The 21,180-nt window shown below is 41.1% G+C and overlaps 1 protein-coding gene across 1 annotated transcript in view; it reads right to left on the bottom strand.

The window, feature by feature from the left end:
• LOC139300060 (voltage-dependent T-type calcium channel subunit alpha-1I-like) overlaps positions 1-21,180 on the bottom strand; it is a 144,763-nt gene that overhangs the window by 7,490 nt on the left and 116,093 nt on the right. The window contains exons 29-33 of the mRNA XM_070923041.1: positions 20,033-20,103; positions 14,774-14,852; positions 13,936-14,057; positions 11,126-11,575; positions 1,274-1,414 (exon numbers count right to left, since the gene is read on the bottom strand). Coding sequence (XP_070779142.1) covers positions 1,274-1,414; positions 11,126-11,575; positions 13,936-14,057; positions 14,774-14,852; positions 20,033-20,103 — 863 coding nt within the window. The remainder of the gene's footprint in view (positions 1-1,273; positions 1,415-11,125; positions 11,576-13,935; positions 14,058-14,773; positions 14,853-20,032; positions 20,104-21,180) is intronic.

Genomic DNA, 21,180 nt, shown 5'->3' with positions numbered 1-21,180 from the left:
CCTTCCTCTCACCTTGCTGGGATTTTACTGGGAACAATGGTTTTAAGGGATATTTCACATACATCTGAGCAGGGTTTTATCTCTGCCGCAGACATTTTGAAATCATCACACCTTACAGTATGTTTTTCATCATTATGGAGCATGAGACATGAATGAAAAACTAATTTAAACACAGCAGAACAACAATAAATAAGTTGGTATATAAGAGGTTTGTATGTGTAGGATTATTTACAGCTCTTCATATGTATGTGTTGCACCTTTTGAGTACACTGGCTTTCTGTCTGGGGATAGATATGCAAATATATAAATAGATATCACACACTGTTGCTACGTGGCTTGGTAGAGCTCCACACATTCATGAGATTCAATCATGTCAGCATTTTCCTTCTCTCTACTCACTTACACACACACACACACACACACACACACACACCATGGCTGATGTGATATGGCATATGGCATGCATTTATGGGATAGACACACACGTTTCTTTCACACTGCATTTGTTTATTTCTTCTGGCTTGTGGGAAGTGTCTAACTGGTTTGATCCTGAACTGCACAAAACGAGTACAAAAGCTTGTCCCTGGGGCAGTACCCTATCCAAGTACATTAGAGTACCCTTTGTCCTTCAAGTTAGTAATTTAAGTGTACATCAAAAGTACAATTATGTACCCAAAATACCCAAATGTACTTTTAAACTATTGCATTATAATTTCCCCTGCACTGCTGTTCTTATTGTACTGTACTGGTGAGCCAGTATTTCCCCTGCATCTCCAAGACTCCTCAGTAAGTGTGCTTCAGTACCTTTAATGACTCAGTTAAGAAACTGTACATTTAGTTTAGACTGAATTGGAACAAAGGTGTACCTTAAGCTATTAAATACTTCTTTGCACCTTGTATGGTGGACACATTTGGGGCCTTGGGACCTTTTATTTTCAGGACAAAAACGTACTTGTACATTGCATATTTGGGCTTTAAACATGCTGTGCTTTTCTATGTGTATATTAGCGTACAGATGGTGCAGATTTGTTTGATTGACACCTTCAAGCTGCCTCAGGTTAATCCCACTGTTATTTGAGCACCGTGAGCTACAAGGTGAAAAAACGGAGAGAAGAAGAAAGAAAGTGCAATAAAGAGATGTAAATCTAGACAGTTAAAAACGACAAGAGAGAAGGAAAAAGCCTTAAATAACATGGCCACATGATGGAAAACAAGAATGAAAGAGAGAGAAGTGTGTGTGTGTGTGTGCGAGTGTGTGTACGACCCCACTAACCTCTTGTGGGTGGCCCTTACAGTCCTTGCAGACAGGAGCAGAGCAGTAGTGGTGGAAAACTGAACCCGAGAGGTTGTCAATCATGTCCCCTTCCAACGAGTCCTTAATCAGCAGAGACACACTGTCCAGCCACTGGCTCTCCTGCAACACACAAACACACACACACACACACACACACACACACACACACACTGTATTGACCCTTTGGCCTGTTTGTAATTAGCACAAAGACCAGAACGATATTTTTCATAAGAACTCCAGAGAAGATACTGCACAATTATGGTGGACAGCTATAATGTGCTATGGATGCAGATCATTATCATTAATCCAACTAAAGCAGTAGAGTCAGAAACATATTGTATGGCTGCCTTTGGAACAAACTTTCTGACTTTGATTTTCTTTTCTTTTATTACTAGCATTGAAAAATGTAATGCAAACATACTGTGAACACTTTATTTATGGGAATACGCGGATTGACTTTATTTCAGAGCGAGATGAGAAGATTAATATCATCGTCATGCGTTCCTCACAACATACTTACAGAATGTAGCTTGACATTTGTTCACGTTTCTTTCAAACTACAGATTAAACGAGATTCAACTTGTTAATTAGTGAGCTTTATAGGTATTGGTAGACATGTGTTTTCACCAGGCTAGCTGTTTCCCCCTGCTTCCAGTCTTTATGCTAAGCTAGGCTAACCATGTCCGGGCACCAGCTCTGTACTTAATGCACAGAAATGACACTGGTATCGATCTTCTCATCTCACTCTCAGGAGTGCAAATATGCCTATTTCCTGTATCGTTGACTCACTCCATTAAAATTCCCTGTAACCAGGGAATGTTTCTGTACACAACCTCACAATAGGTGTGGAAATTCTGCTTACAAGCACAACCTCTAACAGTTAAATATGCTTTGAAAAAAGGAATAGTTCGACATTCGCTTTCTTGCCGTGACCATGAGTTAGATGAGAAGATTGATAACACCCAATTCTACGTTTCACCTGGGGGGGGGGGGGGGGTCCTGAGGAAATGGAAACCCCCTGTACAATGGTGAATTGTCGTTTTTGCACTTTGCTGTCTGTACAAACTAAAACGAGATATATAACAGCTAAGCTAAGCTAACCAGCTGCTAGTTCTAGATTCACATTGTATAGACATGAGAGTGGTATCGATCTACTCATCTAGTGTATTTTCCAAAATGTTGAAGTATTGCTTTAAATTGTCACCACTGTCATCACATAATGAATGGAACTTTTTACAATTGACTGTGAAATCAACAACTGTAGCTGCCTCGGATGACATCAGTCAGACTGTCTATCTGCAGGTAAAAGTCAGCATCTGACCACTGTTTTTTTTTTTATCATCAGGTTTCCTGCTGAGGCTTTATCACTTCTCCGGACTCAAAGACTGTTTCTCACTTTGTCAATCTGTCACACGCTTCCGTGCAAATTCAATTTTCCTCAATACTACTAGTACTCAATGTCTTGTCCATCTTTCTCATCTGCTTGATACCTTCCTATCCTTTCTCTCCCGTCATCTTACTCTCTCTTCCCTACGTCTTTAGTGCAACATCTGTAACACAGACTACACCTTGTGTTGTTTAATCAACCGCAATCTGTCGGTGCTGGTGTTATTTTCAGCAGCTGCAACACAGATATCGATGGCTTTTGCTGCTGCTTTAAAATGAGCCAGAGGGGCAGATGAATGTCAGTGTTGTAATATTAATTGCACGATCCCTTTAAAAAAAACTACACTGGTCTACTTTAGGCGAGCCGTAGATGGCTTAGAATTCCCACTGAGTGTCCCTGCAGAACCTGAAGTAATTGGCAGATTCCTGTGTAAAGATGTTACAAAGTCAGCTGGATGCATTGAGGAAAACAATGGAGAGGTCTTAAGGGTTGAATTTGGATGATAACTGATGAGCAGTTTAGCTTTTTTGTCCCACAAGCACATGAGTGTCCAAGCTGCGTGCCCATCTCTTTCTCTCTCTCTCTCTCCCTATTTTCTCTCTCTGTCGCCTGGCTGATGGTGCCTCATCACGATCTGGATCATCCTCCTCCAGGAGATTCAGCATCTCCCTCTTGTCTCTCTCTCTCCCATCTGTCCTCTTTCCAGGTCTCCATGGTGGAGAGGAGGTATCCGATTAGTCCCCCGGATGTTGTTCATGTTCTTCATATGTTTACAATCTATGTATAATTTGGTCACTTGGTGATTTTCCATATTGTAATTTTACAATGTTGATCTATTCTGTGCACATGACATCTATTGCATGTCTGTCCGTCCCCCCAGTTTTTTGGGAGGACTTTTTCCTCATCCTAATTGAGGGTCTAAGGATAGAGGGGGTGTTGCATGCTGTACAGATTGCAAAGCCCTTTGAGGCAAATGTATGATTTGTGATATTGGGCAATGTAAATAAAATGGACTTTACTGTTCAGATTTTTCTGGAAAAAATCTATTTTGGAAATAAAACCCACTCAACCTTGTATATACTGAGTCTGTCTGTTGTGAGCTTCAAAAGACATAATGACTCTTACATTTACTGTCAGCAGTTATGGACAACAAGGCATGACAGACATGCCAAAACAAATCATTTTTAAACCCATGCAGCTTCCAGTTACACGTGCACCCATTCTGTAGCCTGTATGTATGTAAGTTATTCTTTGTCATCAAGACGAACACAGGCCTCAGCTACATGTCCTAACCTCGACTGTGATTTGACAAGGACTGACCACCAATGAGTGAGTAACTACAACTTAATGCTGATAGCACAAACGGGTAAAGTAAGGACGTAGCAGCCCAGACACAATCCAACAAGTTGTAAACAAACACGCAGTTATTGGTTATCATCTAAAGTAAACGTCTGCAATAACCCCCTTATTTAACAGGAACGTTGTGTGTGTACAACCGCTGTAACACAGTTGGTCACTGTTGAACAGAGAGTTTGTCTGTAAAACAAAATGTTTTCAATGGACAGTAATTCTAATAATTGTACAGTTTGCCTTTGTTTGGCTATCCTGAAGGTTTCTTTGCCCGTCAGTCTTCTTTTCAGTGATTTTGCCACAGTTCAAGATGTTATCATAGCTTTAGCATCAATAGCCAACATATGTAAATGTTGTAAAGAACCGGAATTATCCTTTCAAGAATTCAAGTTGTGGAAGGTCTTTTTCTTGCATTCAAATCTTAAAATAGTTTAACTGGTTTCTCAGTTAACTACTCTCTTCCATTTTTCCATGTCAGCTCACCTTTTCCTGCTGCGATGTTTAAAGTTTAAACTCCAGTTCCTGCTCTTTCCAACTCTTTCTCTCCGCATGAGAGTTACTGCTGAAGGGCGTGAGGTGAGGAGGCCAACCACAGTCGATAGCCAGACCTTGGCAGCACCCACTGATGCATACTATACGCACACGCATACACATTGTTTCAAGTGTTGGGAGATGCACAGCAAGGGGTGAGGCAGCCTGATTGATTGGCTAAGCTGGGGGCCTTGGTTGTGGTAAATGGTGCCCATGACCCCGTTTGATTCACTGCACTGCCATCTGGTTTCTCCCATCTAGAAATGCTCTCATCCACCCTGAACTCCACCCTGTGGATCCTCTTTATTTTATCATACATTTATGTATTTATATGCTTATATAAATAATAATTACCATGTCATTCGTTCAGTATTTTGAAAATGTTAGGGATCCAATCTGCAAAAGAGACTTTACCACATATTGAAGTTGCCTACTAACATTCCACAAAAAAGCGACTCATTTTTGAGAATTTAATAATCAAGATTATGTTCTAATGAGTACATTTCATGCACACCTCTGCCAAGGCTGCATACACCTTATAATGTTAATATGACATTAAGAAATGTTTACAAAACTTTCATCTGTATCCAGATCACCATGCATCAAAAACTAATCACTTGTTTTCCCTTGACCCATGGACTAACTTTCCAACAAACTGCTTTGAAAACTGTTAACATGTTTTTTTGAGACATCTGGCAAACAGCAAACAAACAGGACCCAAAACATAACCTCTTTGGTGGGGGTACAGTAATAAAAAGTATGCTTGAAATGCTGTTGATAAAATTACCAATATTCAAGGTCCATTAGTAGCCGTTCTGGAGATTGTATCACACAATCTTCCTCAGCAGATGGATTTGATATTATAAATGCTCTGATAATGTATTGCTGTTGGCTCAGGAGATTATGTTTAAGATTTTTACTGTTCTTTCAGGTCACACAGGGAGACACGCAGCTGCTATCGTTTGTAGGAATATGCAATGGTTTATTATGTGAGTGTAGAACATGTGGAGTTGATATTTGGTGTCCAGGCTCTGACTTTGTCACACCCCATAAGGATACAGCAAGCTTAGCACAGCAGGTGGATGCTGGGTCTTATTAATGCTATGTGAACAGTTGCAGTAGCAGCAACAGGCATGGCAGCATAAGAGTGTGAAGAGCATTGACAGCTTAAGTACACCGTCGTAATGAAAAGAGTGCATTGGATATGTTGTAGTGAGAATGTTATGTGATAGTAGTGGCGGACTTCAGTTGTTTGCCTGAACTAGCTTGCAGGCTTTGCTTCCTTCATGTGCCCCCGATTGTTGTTAACACTTTGTCTACACGGGACACACACGGACAGCAGTGTGCCAGCGGCACAACAGCAGCAGCTGCGGTCCTCCGTCAGTGTCTACACTGAACCTGTTCAGCCAAGATCCTGCTGCACTCAGAAGTCTTTTGGCAGCGCTCAGAGCCCAATGTACAATCATGACGCTGAACGTTGACAGCTGAAGACTAAAAAAAACCCACAGTGGCAGTATGCCAGTTAGTTGTGACTCACGGATGGGTCACCTGAATCTGTTTAAAAATCTGGCTCCTTTGCACCCATCAAGCCGATTACTGTTAAAATTGACTCTCACTCACTCTCTGATGCGCTGCAAGCTTCATATTAACTCATTACGACCAATGACTGTCCACTTTAAGACATTTGATTGCCTTTTTCCACTTATCTTTTGCTCATAAATCGCCATGATCATCTACTGCTGGAGTCATTAGCAAGTTAAGTGTTTCCAAGAGCCATTCAATAGTAACATGAGCAATATTGGTCTGGCTTTGTTACATGTTTTGTTGGGAATTAATTTATTCCAGATGTTGCGCCTTTTTTTATGTTACCGTTTTCTGTTCTGCAGGTATGGAGTTAAAGGTGGGACAGGTAATCCACACCTGAGCTCTTATCTTCTTCATTAGCATGATACAGCAGAGGTAAAAGGTAGTAGTTTGTCTAATGTCTCTGCACAGCACCTTAAACTCTGGACTTCCTCATATGAGCTGATTTTTGAGTTTAACCTTTTAATCAAAGACAGTAAGAAGCTGTATTCCCCTTTTGTAAAATTTTAAATTTGATCCATTAGGTTAAGTTTCTGGACGTTTGGTTGTTTAAGAACTTATATACAAAGTTTTACATTGCTCTTAATTGTGTTACTGGTTGCATCTTCCTTTTGTATATTTCTTTTCCTTCAGTCATGGTGTTTGTCGTGATTCTGGTTTTGTTGGTTGTTGTTAGTTTTTCTTGGAAAAGAAAATCGAAATCTCTGAATCTGAATGCACACTGTGCTAATATCCAGACAAAGCCATTTGCTGGCTAATCAGAATAGAGATTTAAAACACAGTGCATACAGGAGTTCCACCTCTTTCTAATCTCTCTTTTTACTCCTCTTCTGGTTAAAAATACCAGTGGGCTGACAGACAATGAGCTATAAGCACAATGAGACTGTGGCGGAGCCTGCCACCCACTCACAATCTCACTGTGTCTTCCAACCCTTCCACTGTCAGCCTCTCTCTCTGTTCTCTCCTCCCTCCTCTCTCACCCATTGATTCAGTGTCATCCTGTAAGATAGATGACAGTATTCATTTCTTTTGGTCTGAACCAAAGTACAAAAGATTACTTAGGTTCATTAGGTTCACGTGCGCAGTTACAAATAAACCAGGGCTCAGTGGTGGAAAAAGATAAGTGATAACCAGATAACATTAGCTAAAAGGGTGGACACACATTACAATTGTTGGGCCGATTATAGTTATGACAAGCGATCGGACAGAGTTTGTCTGAGTCTATTTCAGTCTGGGCCAGATGGTGTTGTTGGTAGGGAGATAAAATCATGCAGTGTCCAGCAGTGATTCTTTGATTCTTTTTATCCACTTGGAGGCAGCAGAACAAGCTGTAAAAACAATACTGACATTATAAAGTTGTTATAGCAAATATCTTAGCAAACTACTGCCTATTTACACATCGAGCACACAGCATAGTCATTGCTTAACACCAAATGACTACGTGTAATGTCAAAGTGGCTGCTAATAGTGAGAAAACCACTGAGAATTATCACCTGACAGACCTGCAGCAGGCAGACAAAGTCAGCAACTAGCTGGTGAACATAGTGGAGCATTTAGCAGCTAAAGAGCCAGACATTTCCCACAGGAGGAGGTAGAGGGCCAAAACACAGAGCTAAAAGCCGAGACGGTATTGGACTGAATGAATGCTCAGGTTGCTCTATGTCAGTGTGTAAATAAGTAACTGTTTGCTAAGAAGTTCGAGGCGTCAACTTGAAGGCGATAAAATGTCAATGTCCCGTTTACAGCTTGTTTCCGCTGGCCAAAGAATCACTTAGTGCAGGTTTTAGTTCACCTCATTCACCTCCAGCTCTCTCTGCACAGTTCACACTTCTTGTTTCAAATGTTCCTAAATACACAACCACATGCATTTTGCATTTTTCCTCACTTGTTTTTGTTTTTGTCGCTGCCAAAATTGCAGCATAAATTAACAAAAAAAAAACTGCCCAAAAAGATAACCAAAAACAGTTTTTGCTGAGTCTATATCCATTTCTGTTTTGGCACAGGAACATGCAAAGGTTTCGGGGGTTGCCTGGACTCCACCGTGTCCTGCATTTACTGAATTTGTTCCATTTGTTCAATATGTGTTCTTTTCTGTGCATGCTGGTGCCTGTAATGTTTGGAGGTGTAATAAAGGTCTGTTCCCAGCTTTAACTTGACAAATGACCTTTAATATCACGTGAGCATCAGTCCAGACTGCCTCTTTGCTGTTGCGGCTTTCTAGGTATAAGGTACAGCTGGCGATCGCATGCCGACACCCAGCCCCCTCTGCTTCTACTGATCTGACTGTTTGTGTTCACGGGATCACTTCTAATGAGAGACCTTGCATTTTACTCGGCACCTCTGTCACCTGCCCAAACACATAAGGACTAAACACTCCACCGTAGACTCGCTTGGTGCAAACACACCTTTCGTCTCTCCCCACAATCATTCAGTCAGTAAGTTGCATCGAAGCAGTCAGTCACTCATTCATTCAGCCACTTCCTGCACCAATCACTTAGTCACTAACTCTCCTGTCACTTTCTCTCTCTCGCTCTCAATTTTTATTTATATTTGTTCTATTTTTCCGTCTCTCATTTCCTGATTTCTCTTGTTTCCCCCACCTCCCCTTTGTTTATGCCCGTGTTTGTTTATTGACTTGTTTCTGTCTTTCTGCCTCAGCAAGCGTACTTCTAAAAATATCTGTTCTTATCTGCAGGTGCTATAATTTTATGTGATTGTGATTATGAATGTAGCTTGCACTGACTTGCTGTTTGTGATGCAGCAATCAGGGAGCTGAAGAATGAGAGCCACCGCCGCCACTGCCCCCCACTGCCCCCACTGCCCCCACTCAGAGTATTTTTAGAATGGTGGAGACAGGGGCCATTTAATATCTTTGCGTGTGTGTGCACGCAGACGTTTTAGTGTTGTGAGTGTGTGTTTTAGCATGTTCGTATGCATGTGTGCAACAGTCATCAACACCTTGTATTTGCACAAGTAGGGCAGCAGTATTTCACGAATAGAATCAACTCCAGATGCTGTGCAGTCCCACAGACCCCGGCTGGATGTGCAGCACCAACTGTTGCTGTCTTCAAATAATCAGGATAATTAGTTTAGTATCGTAATAAGTCCACAGCCTGTTTACACATTGGGCCTCATGCAAGAGCATTTTTGTATTCTTAACCTAAACTTGTCTTACTTTTTTCTGTGGGGCTTGTTCGCACTAGTGTTTCAAGTCAGATTCACCAAACTTTCTTAACTGCAGGGACACAAAATAACCCGTTTTAACCTGATGAATGCCACCTCTACATGAGGAGCAGTGTGCTCATGAGATATAATCAACGCCCCTAAATGCTTCATTAAGGCTACGTGTTCCGCTCCGTTTGTGGTCTTAAGTTCATGCACAAAAATGTTACCAAAACAGTAAAAAGAAGAATTTCACACCAAATCAGCAGACGGAAACGTAACAGATGTAGCAGTGTCAGTAGCGGGAGTATTGGGGAACCCGAAAAACAAGTAGAAAATATTAATACAGAGGCTAACAACGTGTTATCACAGGAGAACACTGTGACAGACAAAGAATGATTTGACATGACGTTAAGACAATATAAAGCAAAGTGATCCATGACTGAGTGGTTGAGGGGACGTGACGTGACGGAGATACAAGACGAGGAAATCTGATCTTATCTTCACAGTAATACAGTGTCTCTTAGAGGAAGTTCGCCCTGCTGTCGGAGAGGCAGAATTTTTCTGATTACTGAACTGTATTAAGTTTATTTTAATAATGTTTTTTTATTTGAGTTGATTCCTGTTACATAAGCTTTTTAAACTGTTGAGAAAATTAGTGAATGACATGAAAAATAATAATAATAATAATAATAACACACATTTATAGAGCGCTTTTCATAGTATCATTATCTTAAATCACTCATCACAAATCTGTTCTTTCGGAAAGCAGAAACCACTGAATATTTGTCATTTTTCAAAATAGTTGCTTCATTTTCAGTCGATTGACTCACTGGTTAATCGATAAATCATTTCAGCACTCAGTGGCTGGATTTTCTCGATTCCACACTCACGGTGAGAGCCAGCGTCTGTTACATAAAAACAACACCTCTCAGGCTGTGACTATCACTGAAGTGGTACTACACTGTAACTCATGAAATGCATCAGTGCAGTCAGTGATTAGAGTGGTGATCTTGTGATTATATTGTTGAACGTGATATTGAGCGACTGATGACTCATCTGCCCGGCACTGCTATCTGAATTCTGAAAGGATGTAATGCTGCAGGGAGTACGCAGTTAGGAGAGCAGCAGTCTCAGGGCCCATCAGCTCATCACTCATGATCCCACGTGATTAGCTTCTGGTGAGAACTGGCCATGACGTGGGATGGAACCACATGTTCCAGTGCAGTATACGTAAGACTGATCTGCTTTACTGTTTGAGCAAAATATTCAAGTGTTCAAAGGAATTGATGACCCTGTAAGAAGTGATTTGGTGATTTGCAGGCTTAATGCCAGGCTAAATTTATTAAAGTTTTAAATCATAGTTACTTCAACAGCGTTTATTTCAATGTGAAATCCCAACAATCATTGTAATAGTTACATATAACTTTAATATAAGGTTATATAACACCTAAATAAACTTTTTCCCAGTTTAACTTAATCAGTGCTGCCTGGGAGAGATTTTAAGAGCTCCTGTTAGATGATCATCATGTTGATAATGTGTAACTAAACAGGTTAAATGTTTGCAGTAAGCACATTGATACTCACATTCTGTTAAGTACAGGCACGTATTGTAATGCTCAATGAAAAAGAAAACAAAATCACTGAAGGGTTTACATAAAGTACTTCGTTTCTAAAGAATTATTGCACTTTGTACGTTGCCGACATGCAGAAACATACCAGAGAGCACTACAGTATATTGGCCAGCTCTTATCTGCATTATTAAAAGTAGAAATGGGGCTCTATCAGCAGTAATTATCCTCCTGAAGTCCACTTACCTGAGCTGGAGAGAAGAGGCGACACTGATGGTGTGTGTGTCCCTCATGAGCTGCACCGCCTCCTCCTCCATCTCGTAGCGGTGCCATCACCCCGCCACTTGGACCCCCGACTGTCCCCGCTGTAATTGCACCAGACGCTCCTCCGCCCACGCCGGCCCCGCTCGCAGCGCCACCCGTGGCCCCGGCGATGGCGCCGATGCCCCCCATCATGCAGCAGAGACCTCCCTGAGCCAGCTCCAGCTCAATCTCAGCATCCATCTCAGCGTCTTCCTGCGCCTCCTTGTTGGAATCGTCCAGATGCTTCATGAGCACGGCCACCACCACGTTTATCAGAACAAACTGAGCCGTGAGCACGAAGGACACGAAATACATCGGGGAGATGAACTGTAGTCCGGCGTGGCAGCCGTAGTCGCTGCCCGGACCGTCGAGTGGGCACTCCCTCAGTGTGTCCTGGTGGGTGGTGGGGTATTGGGAGAGGTTAGGGGTGAGGAAGAGAAAAGAAGGGTCAGACGGAAGAAGAGGATGATTTCAGAGAGAAGAACAGAAATATGGACGGAAGGACAGGGAGAAGACTGCAACTAATCATTTTCATCATAGATTAAAGGTGCTCTTGTATACAAGAAACCTCTATACAAGACTGTGTGGGTGTCTCCAAGCGCACCTGCTATTTCAGTTCATGTAGGTGCAGCAGCAGAAAGTGCAAACGGACCGTGTGAAGTAGAATAGAGGTGAGAGGCTGCGGGGATTAATAAATGCTCTCTCAGCCAGTCGCATCACCTCTGCTCTGAAACAGCGGCGTGACATGACGACAACAGCACGACAAATGGAAAGACGCTTCTGGACAGCGCAGAGCAGCACGATGTGAACAAGCAGCACGAGACAGTTTGTATGTCGTTAACAGTTAATTAGTACAATGACGGTAGAGATCAATAATACAAAGAAATAGTTTGGTGAAGAGTTTATACAATCAGTCATAATTCTCATTGATAATGGTCACATCACAGCTTACAATGTGACACAGCAGTGTTTGTTTGGCCCTTTGTGAGCTTGGCTGTATGAATGTATTTATGGAGACTCTCTCTATTGTCTATATGCTGATATCCGTGTGTTTCTGTGTTCTGTGAAAACAAATCTTCCTCTGGGTCAAAAAAGCCTAAATCTAAATCTCCGGTAATCTGATGTCTCCCGCTTTAATAATAGCGTAGCGTCATGTGTTATGCGTAATGACTATGGGCACTTCTCAAATCGGAGGCTGCAGATTTATCAACTTGTCTGTCCTGTTGCTTTCACATGGCTGCAGGGATTTAATGAACTGCATTTCATACAGACTAAAGCAGCTGTGGTCAACAGAGAATCACTCATATCAATTCAAAGATAAATGCAGACTGATTTACAGACATTCCTGCTTTAACCACAGTTGTTTGTTACTAGCTTGCGATCATCCCTGCTTTTACTGGCACATTGCTAGTTTCTTTGCACGTGACTGCCACCTGTAGATGAGTGGAATAGTGTGAAACTGGTGACAGGAATTTGTATCACATCACACGCGTGCACGATACAAACACAACAGGGACCCGCTCGTAAAAACATTGCTCTGTAGCACTGCTAGTTGTCAACAACTCCACAGGGTCCCTTTAATATATCAATTCTTTTTCAGATTAAGTGATTCATGATTTGGTTCATAAAATGTCAGAAAATATCAAAAATATATTTGAATTTGAATTTCACGTTGCCCAAGATGATGTCTTCAAATTGCTGGTTTGTTCCAGCTAAAAGTCCAAAACTCAAAGATATTTTACAAGAGGCCTGTTTCACCGCAGACATCCTCCATGAAAAAGGCCTATTACATAAAATGGAGTAAAAAACAGTAAACCCCAACATTGACATCGAATTCTGTCCCGTCAATCAATTATTAAACATACTGATTTAGACCTAATAAAAGGTTAAAACAAATCAATGACTACGACTCAGTCCATTCTGAGAACCAGGGATGAGACCGATATCAGTGTGTTCGTTTTATAAGAGTCTGAATTACATTTTAAGGGAACAATCTCATGAGAAATGCCTTTATGTTCAATAAAAGTGACTCATTCAGAGTGCCACTGAAGCAATTTGTGATGTCTTTGCAGAGCAACGCCGTCAGACTTTCACAATCCGGCTTGTTGAAAGCTCGAGTCCTGACAAATGTTTCTGTCTGTCAGTCACTCTTCGTAAGAGCCTAATCAGCACTGATTAACTTTCTCTCGGGTATGTGCTGTGATCAGATTTTGAGAGCTCGAGGTACTTGGATGTGATTAGAGAGTGAGACTTGATTGAAGTGATAGATTAGAGAATGAAGAGGGGATCAAATCCTCCTTTTCTTATTTTGTGAGTGTAAATTTGAATCTTTATTCATCCATGGAAGGTTTTGTTGAGTTTACTTTTTCAACACCATCTCTGCTAAAGAACAGGCTCATTACTCACTCACCCCCCCCCCCCCCCCCCCCCCCCCACCCCCACCTAAATATCGTCTGGTGCTGGGACCTGAACTGGAGATTTCAATTACAATTCTGCTTCTCGGCTTCTGTCTGTGCTGAGATTGGCGTAAAATAGGTTTGGGCGCCTCAAAAAATATATCGAGCCCCCTTTCTGATTGACCCTCATCTCAGGAAATGTGTGCTGTCGCTACTGTAGGAGACGAGGTGGCAGGGAGGAAAGTGAAAACCGATCAGCTTAGTCGATCACATAGCCCAGTCCAAATGACAAATGTCAAGAGATAAGAGTGATATTAAGTCGCAGCAGTGCAGCGGTGCCGCTGTGAACTGAAGTACCTTCATGATGCCATTCCAGTTGTCACCGGTGGAAACCTGGAAGAGTGTGAGGAAGGCCATTCCAAAGTTTTCAAAGGTGGCGTGTCGGCTCATTCCTTCACAGGGGTAGTCAGCATTACACACTGAGAGAGGACATGATGAGGAAAGGAAAAGGGAAAGGGTTTACAGAGTGAGACCTTGGTAACGTCAAACTTTTCATGGAGGTTATCTGAGTGATCACAACTTTAAATTGGCTTTTTTGCTTCGTTGTATGTTTGTGTCTGTTCTTACTGCTGAATGAGAAATGAGCCACATCTCATAAACAAAAAGGACTGGAGGGCACTGATTTGTAGTCTTTTACAGTGCAAACATTTTGACATCGTTGTTACTTCATGAAAGTCAAAATGGACAAAGACAGGACAAAAACATATGGAGCGATCTGAGAATACGTGCACATTTGTCACTGGATGGAAGGTTGAACAGGATTTCAAATGTATTAGATAACCTGTCGTCCAGTCAGGTTAGAGACTTGGTGACTTGGTGACTTGACTTGCATGCTGGACTCGTCTCCACAATCATTTGTAATTCATCTTCATTCTGGTGTTTATTGCACTTCATTCTTTGGCTGATTGGTTGTAATTTAACATTGCCGATTTAGATTTAGACACAAGAGCATGACCAGGCGGAAGGGCAGCCATGACGGTTACTGAACAAACACAACGCTGATGAGCCACACGGGGTCGTGATAATTAGTGAAAGTGCTTTAAAAAGGCTATACATTGAAAAGGAATATATTATATCACAAAATGTGCATTCAAATCACTTAATGAGCAACAAGTTGGTGGTCGAGCAGACTTACCCAGCTCTCCAAACAGCTCCACTCCCAGAGCCGCGTAGATGAAAAACAGCAACATGAAGAGCAGACCGAGGTTTCCCACCTGTCGCACACAAAGGAACATTCATGTTATATTACAGTTATGTTAACGGAGGGAACTCATACAGCTGTTTTTCATGTAATGAGATTTACTTATGTAATTTGGTCGGTCAGAGACTGATTCAGCGGTTTAACCATCGCTACTCCTGTACCCACAGTAACTATAGTAAGTTAAATAGTACAGAGTAAACACACGTGTAACTACACTACATCACACACTAGGGTTCAATAAACATGATCTGACTGATGACATGAGAAGAGAGAGTAGAGAACTGAGTGCTGATGATTTTGGTCATTTTCATTCTGATATAAAAAACTACTTCTGGACACTAGAATCATGGTTTATTATTGTCCTTCGCACCCAAAATAAACAGATTCCAGTATTTTCCCTATTGGTTTATTCCCTTTTCAACATGTTAACAGCATTAACTGAAGATCTAACAGGAGAAAAGAGGCAGGTTTCTCATTGAAGCTGTTATAAATTGAAGCTGCTAAACAATTCATGGTGTGTGACATCTTCTGTGAATGCTGCCCACTGAGCAGGATGGACAACATTCTGGACAGAAAGCCTCAGCAATATGAAAACTGGCTTATTCGTGATAGATGCTCATGCATTTTTGCTGTGTTAGATTCTGAATGTTTTTTACAGATCATGAAACTAGGCATATCCAGGATCCTGCAAACATTTCAACCAATCAGAAATAGCTTAACGCCACTCAAGCAACCACAACAAAAAACCACTCCCTGCATCAAATCAGGCATAATCACTCTATTACACGGTTTGGGGAAAATTTTTACTTGCTGACTTCTAACAGGCATGACTCCATCCGTGTAGAGACTCAAAGCGCTCACAGATAGTGATATGCAATGCAAATGAGTAAAGGACCCCATGGGGGACCATCGCAGGCACTGAGCAGAATGCCATTAGCTAAGTCACCTCATAGGGAAGGCAATGGGGTACTTTTGAATACGTGACTGTGGAACTCCATTAGATAGGCAAATCAATTGAGAGAGTGGATTGGGAAAGAATAAGACATGCAGCATTTATTGGAGGAGAGGGTGACATAGGAGGCAGAGAGGAAATAATGAGGGAGGGAGAAACGGGGGAATTTGGAGAGGTTAGGCAAAGCCCGAGGAAAGCTTCCATCTCTCCGCTGTTGTGCATGTTGATGCTTCCTGGTGGATAATAAAAGCCACGACTTGGCCTGAGGCAGTTTGCAGCTTGTAACTTAAGCCCATCTGATGTCTTTAGATCCCTCGAGCAGAGAATGAAAGCACACCACGGGGATGAGGATGCCGTGGTATAAGAAACAGATTGTTGGATGCTATGGAAGCATTAGAGCTGGCAAGTTGGCAACAGAAGCTTGTGAGCAACACAGTTAGAGCGAGGACTTTGATATTTACACCTTTGGTTTCTATAGCGAACAAACCTGCGCTGCTCTGCAAACATTCAAGACTTTTTAGACTAATGAAAGCTTGACTCAGGCATCTGGGTCACGGTGGGACACGTTTTTTTTTGGTTACAATTGTGTTGGACATTTCTCACACATGTCACACTGACATACAAAAAGTCATTACACTCACCTCAAACTGCAGCGAAAGAACAGACCCATTAGATAGAGGGGTTAAAATGTTCCCAAGGTAAGTGGGACTGTGACGTTTTTCCATAGAGAGAACAATAGGAACAGAGACACCAGGAATTTTTGTCAAATTTACAAAATATATTATAAATACAATCAGTAGAAAAGGTTGCGGAGACCGTGGGTCATTTAGATTTCATTTGTAATTGTGCATAGCAAAGCCTTACCAATAGCCTTACCAATTCTGTGTCAGCTTCTCACTGTACTTAGTCACAGTCCACCGGGGTAATTATTAATTTTATTCTTTGTAGCTTACTTCAGAAGAGCTATTGCTGAAGACATATGACTCTCATCACATCTCAGGTGAAAATGTTGTTATTGAATTTGCTACAGGAAGCTATGTTGCCTCTGATAATCTTTGTTTACGGTATAAAAATGTTCTTCGTATACTGTTGGGGTCTACTGATTATATTGTAGATTATTTTCATTCGACGGTTTATTTACTTCACATCTAGTTGTAGATGAAGCAATAAATATGATGATGTTATTCTTTTTCTTTTGAGCTCTGCAAAAGTCAACTCATGGAATAAAGTCTACGCTGCATAGTGCTCCCGCTGTCTTTGAAGTGAATACACTTGTTTTTAAACCTGTAGCGGCTTTACTTGGGAATTTAGCCTGGAGAAAAAGTCAAACCGGATCCTCATTCGCTCCTTTCCCTGTTTTCAAAAAGAAAATGTATCACGGTTCCTGAAGGCCTGTTCCCAAACTAAGCCAGCAGAATATGAAGTCTCTAAAAGAAACAAAGCTATCACTGACGTTTAGCATGATTATAACTTGTGGCAGAGAGCATTTTTTTAATGTCTAGGTTGAAAAGCAGTTAACCCTTTAAAGACATTCAGTATGTATCAATACATTTACATTACATTTTAATCTAGATAGTTTATTTGCAGAATAACATTTGCTTTTTTAAACAACTAACATTACAAGAACCCAAGTAACAGGTCAGAGCGACCGCAGCATGACAACAGAAACTGTACAGCACATTTCTGTATATTATAGGACTGTTGAACTGGTTTGAATCAATGAAAACAAAAATACGCCTTTTTAAGTGTCAATAAGGCATCAAAGGAAAAATAACGTACCGTCTTTTTCAAAGCACACCTTGTAATTTACACTCTTCTTTGATATCACATTCATTTTATTCTATTTCTATTTCAATTTATTTATAATCTGCTAAAAAAAAACTAACACCATCTCCAGTGACCCCCTATTAGCTCGATATGTATTTTTGTTGTGGTCAAAGCTTCCACCGCAAAAACAAGATGAAAACCGATGAAATCTGTCCAAACGAGAGAGCAGGGACCGGAGAGAAAATAAGTTAAAGTGGATGGATGAAGGGAGTATTGATTTGAAGCACAACCGAAGCGATGGAGATTTCTGTGACTGTGATTCTCCCTCAGTGTGTGAGCCTGTGTTATTTGCGATAATGTGTATATCTGTGTGTCTCTGTGTGTACATGTTTTTCTACCCAAAGATCGGGGAGACAAAAATCCTCCCAGAGGGCTCCAGTCAAAGCATTGATAAGGCAGCAGAACAGAAAAAATCCACTTCTCGCGGTGCACTGACTCACTTTCCTTTACAAATGTCTTTAATAAAGAGCTGTTTTAAAGAGAGCAGCCAGTCCGGATCCATTAGTGTATTTTTCTCTGGTTTCCTCACATAAAAAAAAAGAAATAAAGATTTAGAGCTTCATAACGTTAGAAACAGAAAAAGCACACAGAGGCAGAATTTCTGTTGCTTCTTTTTTCTATGCAGCAAAAGATGTATCGCACCCCAGAGAAGATGCAGAGGATGAACAATAACATGTCATTTTATTTGACATTGTAAGAAGAAGAGAAGTAGCTTATCCTCTGACCTTGTAATCTCATTTTAAATATCAGATATATTTGATCATTTATAAAAATCCCCTACTCTGATTATTGGGTACTACTAGAAACATTTCTAGCTTTAGCGCTATTTGCAGCTTGATTAAGACTTGTATTTCAAAAACGTTTAGAGACTATTTGACAAGATGATCAGACATTTGTTGTATAGACCTCAATCTTTTTGTTTATCTTGTTGTGTACTTTCTGTTCTCAGACTCTGTACTGTACATTGCAGTTTATGTTAATGTTCACAAAGAGCAGCCGGCTGCTGTGACTTCCCACAGTGTTGCTGTCACAGTGAAGTTGCCAGGTAACCAGCAGAGAAGTGTTGTTGGTCAAGAGATAGTTACACCACATAACTACTAAACAGGTACTGCCACAAACAAACACAGACAAGGGAAGTCTGGTTATATTGAGAAATGTTCTTATTGTCCCAAAACCAACAATGAATCTAACAATAAGTGTCTGAGTAGCCAAAGCCCAATATAACCTCTTCTTCTGGGTCATAGACCTTCACATCAAAACACATTAATGAGCCTCACTGTTTCACTGGGTGACATGTCCCTTCCCAGAACACACACACACACACACACACACACACACACACACACACACACACACACACACACTGTGTTGAATCGATCCCACACACACGCTCCTGCTGCCTTAAATATTCACTAGAGCACTAAATCCGCAGCTGAAAATAGTCCCCAATGAATTCACTATTTACTCCTCTCTGAGTAATGTTTGCTGAAACAACTGTGGCCAGATGTTTTGGGAAATTATTTGGCTTTTTTTCTTTTTTTATGAAAGCATATATTTGTGACCCAGTCTCAAAGATGCTCTTTTCATTTGTTGACAATAGCTAAAAACACAGAATATTGTCAGCCTTATCCTTTAATGAACCAACTAAAAGCACCACGTGTACATATTAATGGCGGAGGGTATGTCATCTCTGGTAGGCTGTACTGGACAAATGTTTTTCATTACAGAACATCCAAAGCCACTTACGATTAGTTGGGCAATTTGTCAAACCAAATTTGCCAAAGACACATCATCATTTATCTGACAAAAGTGCTCTCTGCCACTAACTGGTCTATTCTTAATCTGTCTTTATCATTAAATACAGTTTCTGCTTCAGGCGTAGGAAACACAACTAATTAATAAGCGAACTGAGGGAGGCAGACAAAGACAAAGTGACAGTGATGGAAAGATGTCCACAGAGAAGGAGGAAAAAAGGGGAAATTTCAAAGTATTTCAGAAATTTCAGGATAAGCAAAAACTTTGATATATATATATTAAACTGAGCAAAGGCTAAAGAACAAAAAGTCTGTCTGTGTACCGAGGGAGCACAACTTCTTAACTGCTCTTATCTCATTAACAGCAGTGGGTATAAAGAACCTTAAATTAATGCCACAAAGGTCTTTATACTTCCTGAATAAATGAGAGGAACAGAAGTGGAAAGTTAGCGAGGTGTCGTAACATCGGGGGCAAACATTTTGTCATAACCTGACTTCCTGAAAGTCACAATTCTCAGGGTGCTTCTATCGACGCCGATCGTTTATCATTCCACGTGTGTTAATTAACTCCTGTGTCTCCTTGCGATAAGCCGCTTGAGGATGTGTGTGTGTGTGTGTGTGTGTGTGTGTGTGTGTGTGTGTGTGTGTGACGACACATACCTGAGGCAGAGCCTGGACCACTGTGTCTAGCAGAGCTCTCATCCCGGTTGCCATTTTCAACAACTTCAACACTGGAGAGAGATCACAGGAGGAGACCACTGTAGTATCCACACCAACAGTGTGTGTGTGTGTGTGTGTGTGTGTGTGTGTGTGTGTGTGTGTTGGACATAAGTGTTTGGGTGATAAATAACAGACACCTACAGAGAGAGAGAAAGTGAAACAAAGGACAGAAAGACAAACCACAGAGATAGAAGGGTACGATCAAGATAGATCAGATGCAGGAGGAGAAAGAGGTGGAGAGAGATAACAAACGATCGATAGATGGAATAGGTTCCCAACTCTCCATTAGAGAATACACAATTCCCAGCGGTCCAATTTCTGGAGGAACATGGCTGAGCATGCGGCCGGTAACGGGAGGGAAAAAAAAACCTCAGCCGTATTCTGATGGGGAACGGCAACGGCCGCTCAGACAATAAAGCCTCCTGGGAGATGGACTTCTGTCAGGATGGTTGGTGGTGGTTATGTGTGTGTGTGAAAGAGAGAAGGTGGACGTAGTGGTGGTAGTGAATGATTAGAGCAACTCGAAATCATTAGCTTCTGTAACCTTCTCTCCAAACTCCAAACTACAGCATCACTTAGAAACAGGCAATGCTTTTTCTTGGTCTTCTTTGGTTCAAAGTTTGTGTGTTTCTTCACAAACTACCTGTTAATGTGAACATGGGGACTGTTTTGTTCTTCAATTTTCTGTCGGTACATTTCAGACCTTTCAAAAGCACCACATTTTTCAAAAAACGTTTGAGGAACTCAGGACTTCGGCTACATTTTGACCTCAGCTAGCAGTGCTAACGTCACCGATTGCTCAAACATTAGCTTTGAGACTGCTAAAGAATTCATTCAGAGTAAGAAAACACTTGACACTATGAATTTAATTTAATGTAAATTAAGTCTAGCTTACGGTTATGTAGCTGAATTCCTAATTTAAAAAATATAACGGGAGTGGGTGAGTGAAAGATGAACAAGGAAGTTAAACTTTATTTGCTAGTTCTTGCAGCATTTGTTTGCACCTTTGACACTGATTCTTACTGTGTCTTAAGATCGTGTCTCACATGTTTCTAAATTGTAAACTCAACAAATCTGCAGGGTTGCTG

The sequence above is a fragment of the Enoplosus armatus genome, chromosome 2 (genome assembly GCF_043641665.1).
Source record: "Enoplosus armatus isolate fEnoArm2 chromosome 2, fEnoArm2.hap1, whole genome shotgun sequence".
In the NCBI taxonomy this organism is placed as follows: Eukaryota; Metazoa; Chordata; class Actinopteri; order Centrarchiformes; family Enoplosidae; genus Enoplosus; species Enoplosus armatus.
The sequence above is the reverse complement of the archived record's forward strand: the minus strand, read 5'-3'. Positions and strand labels throughout refer to the sequence as shown.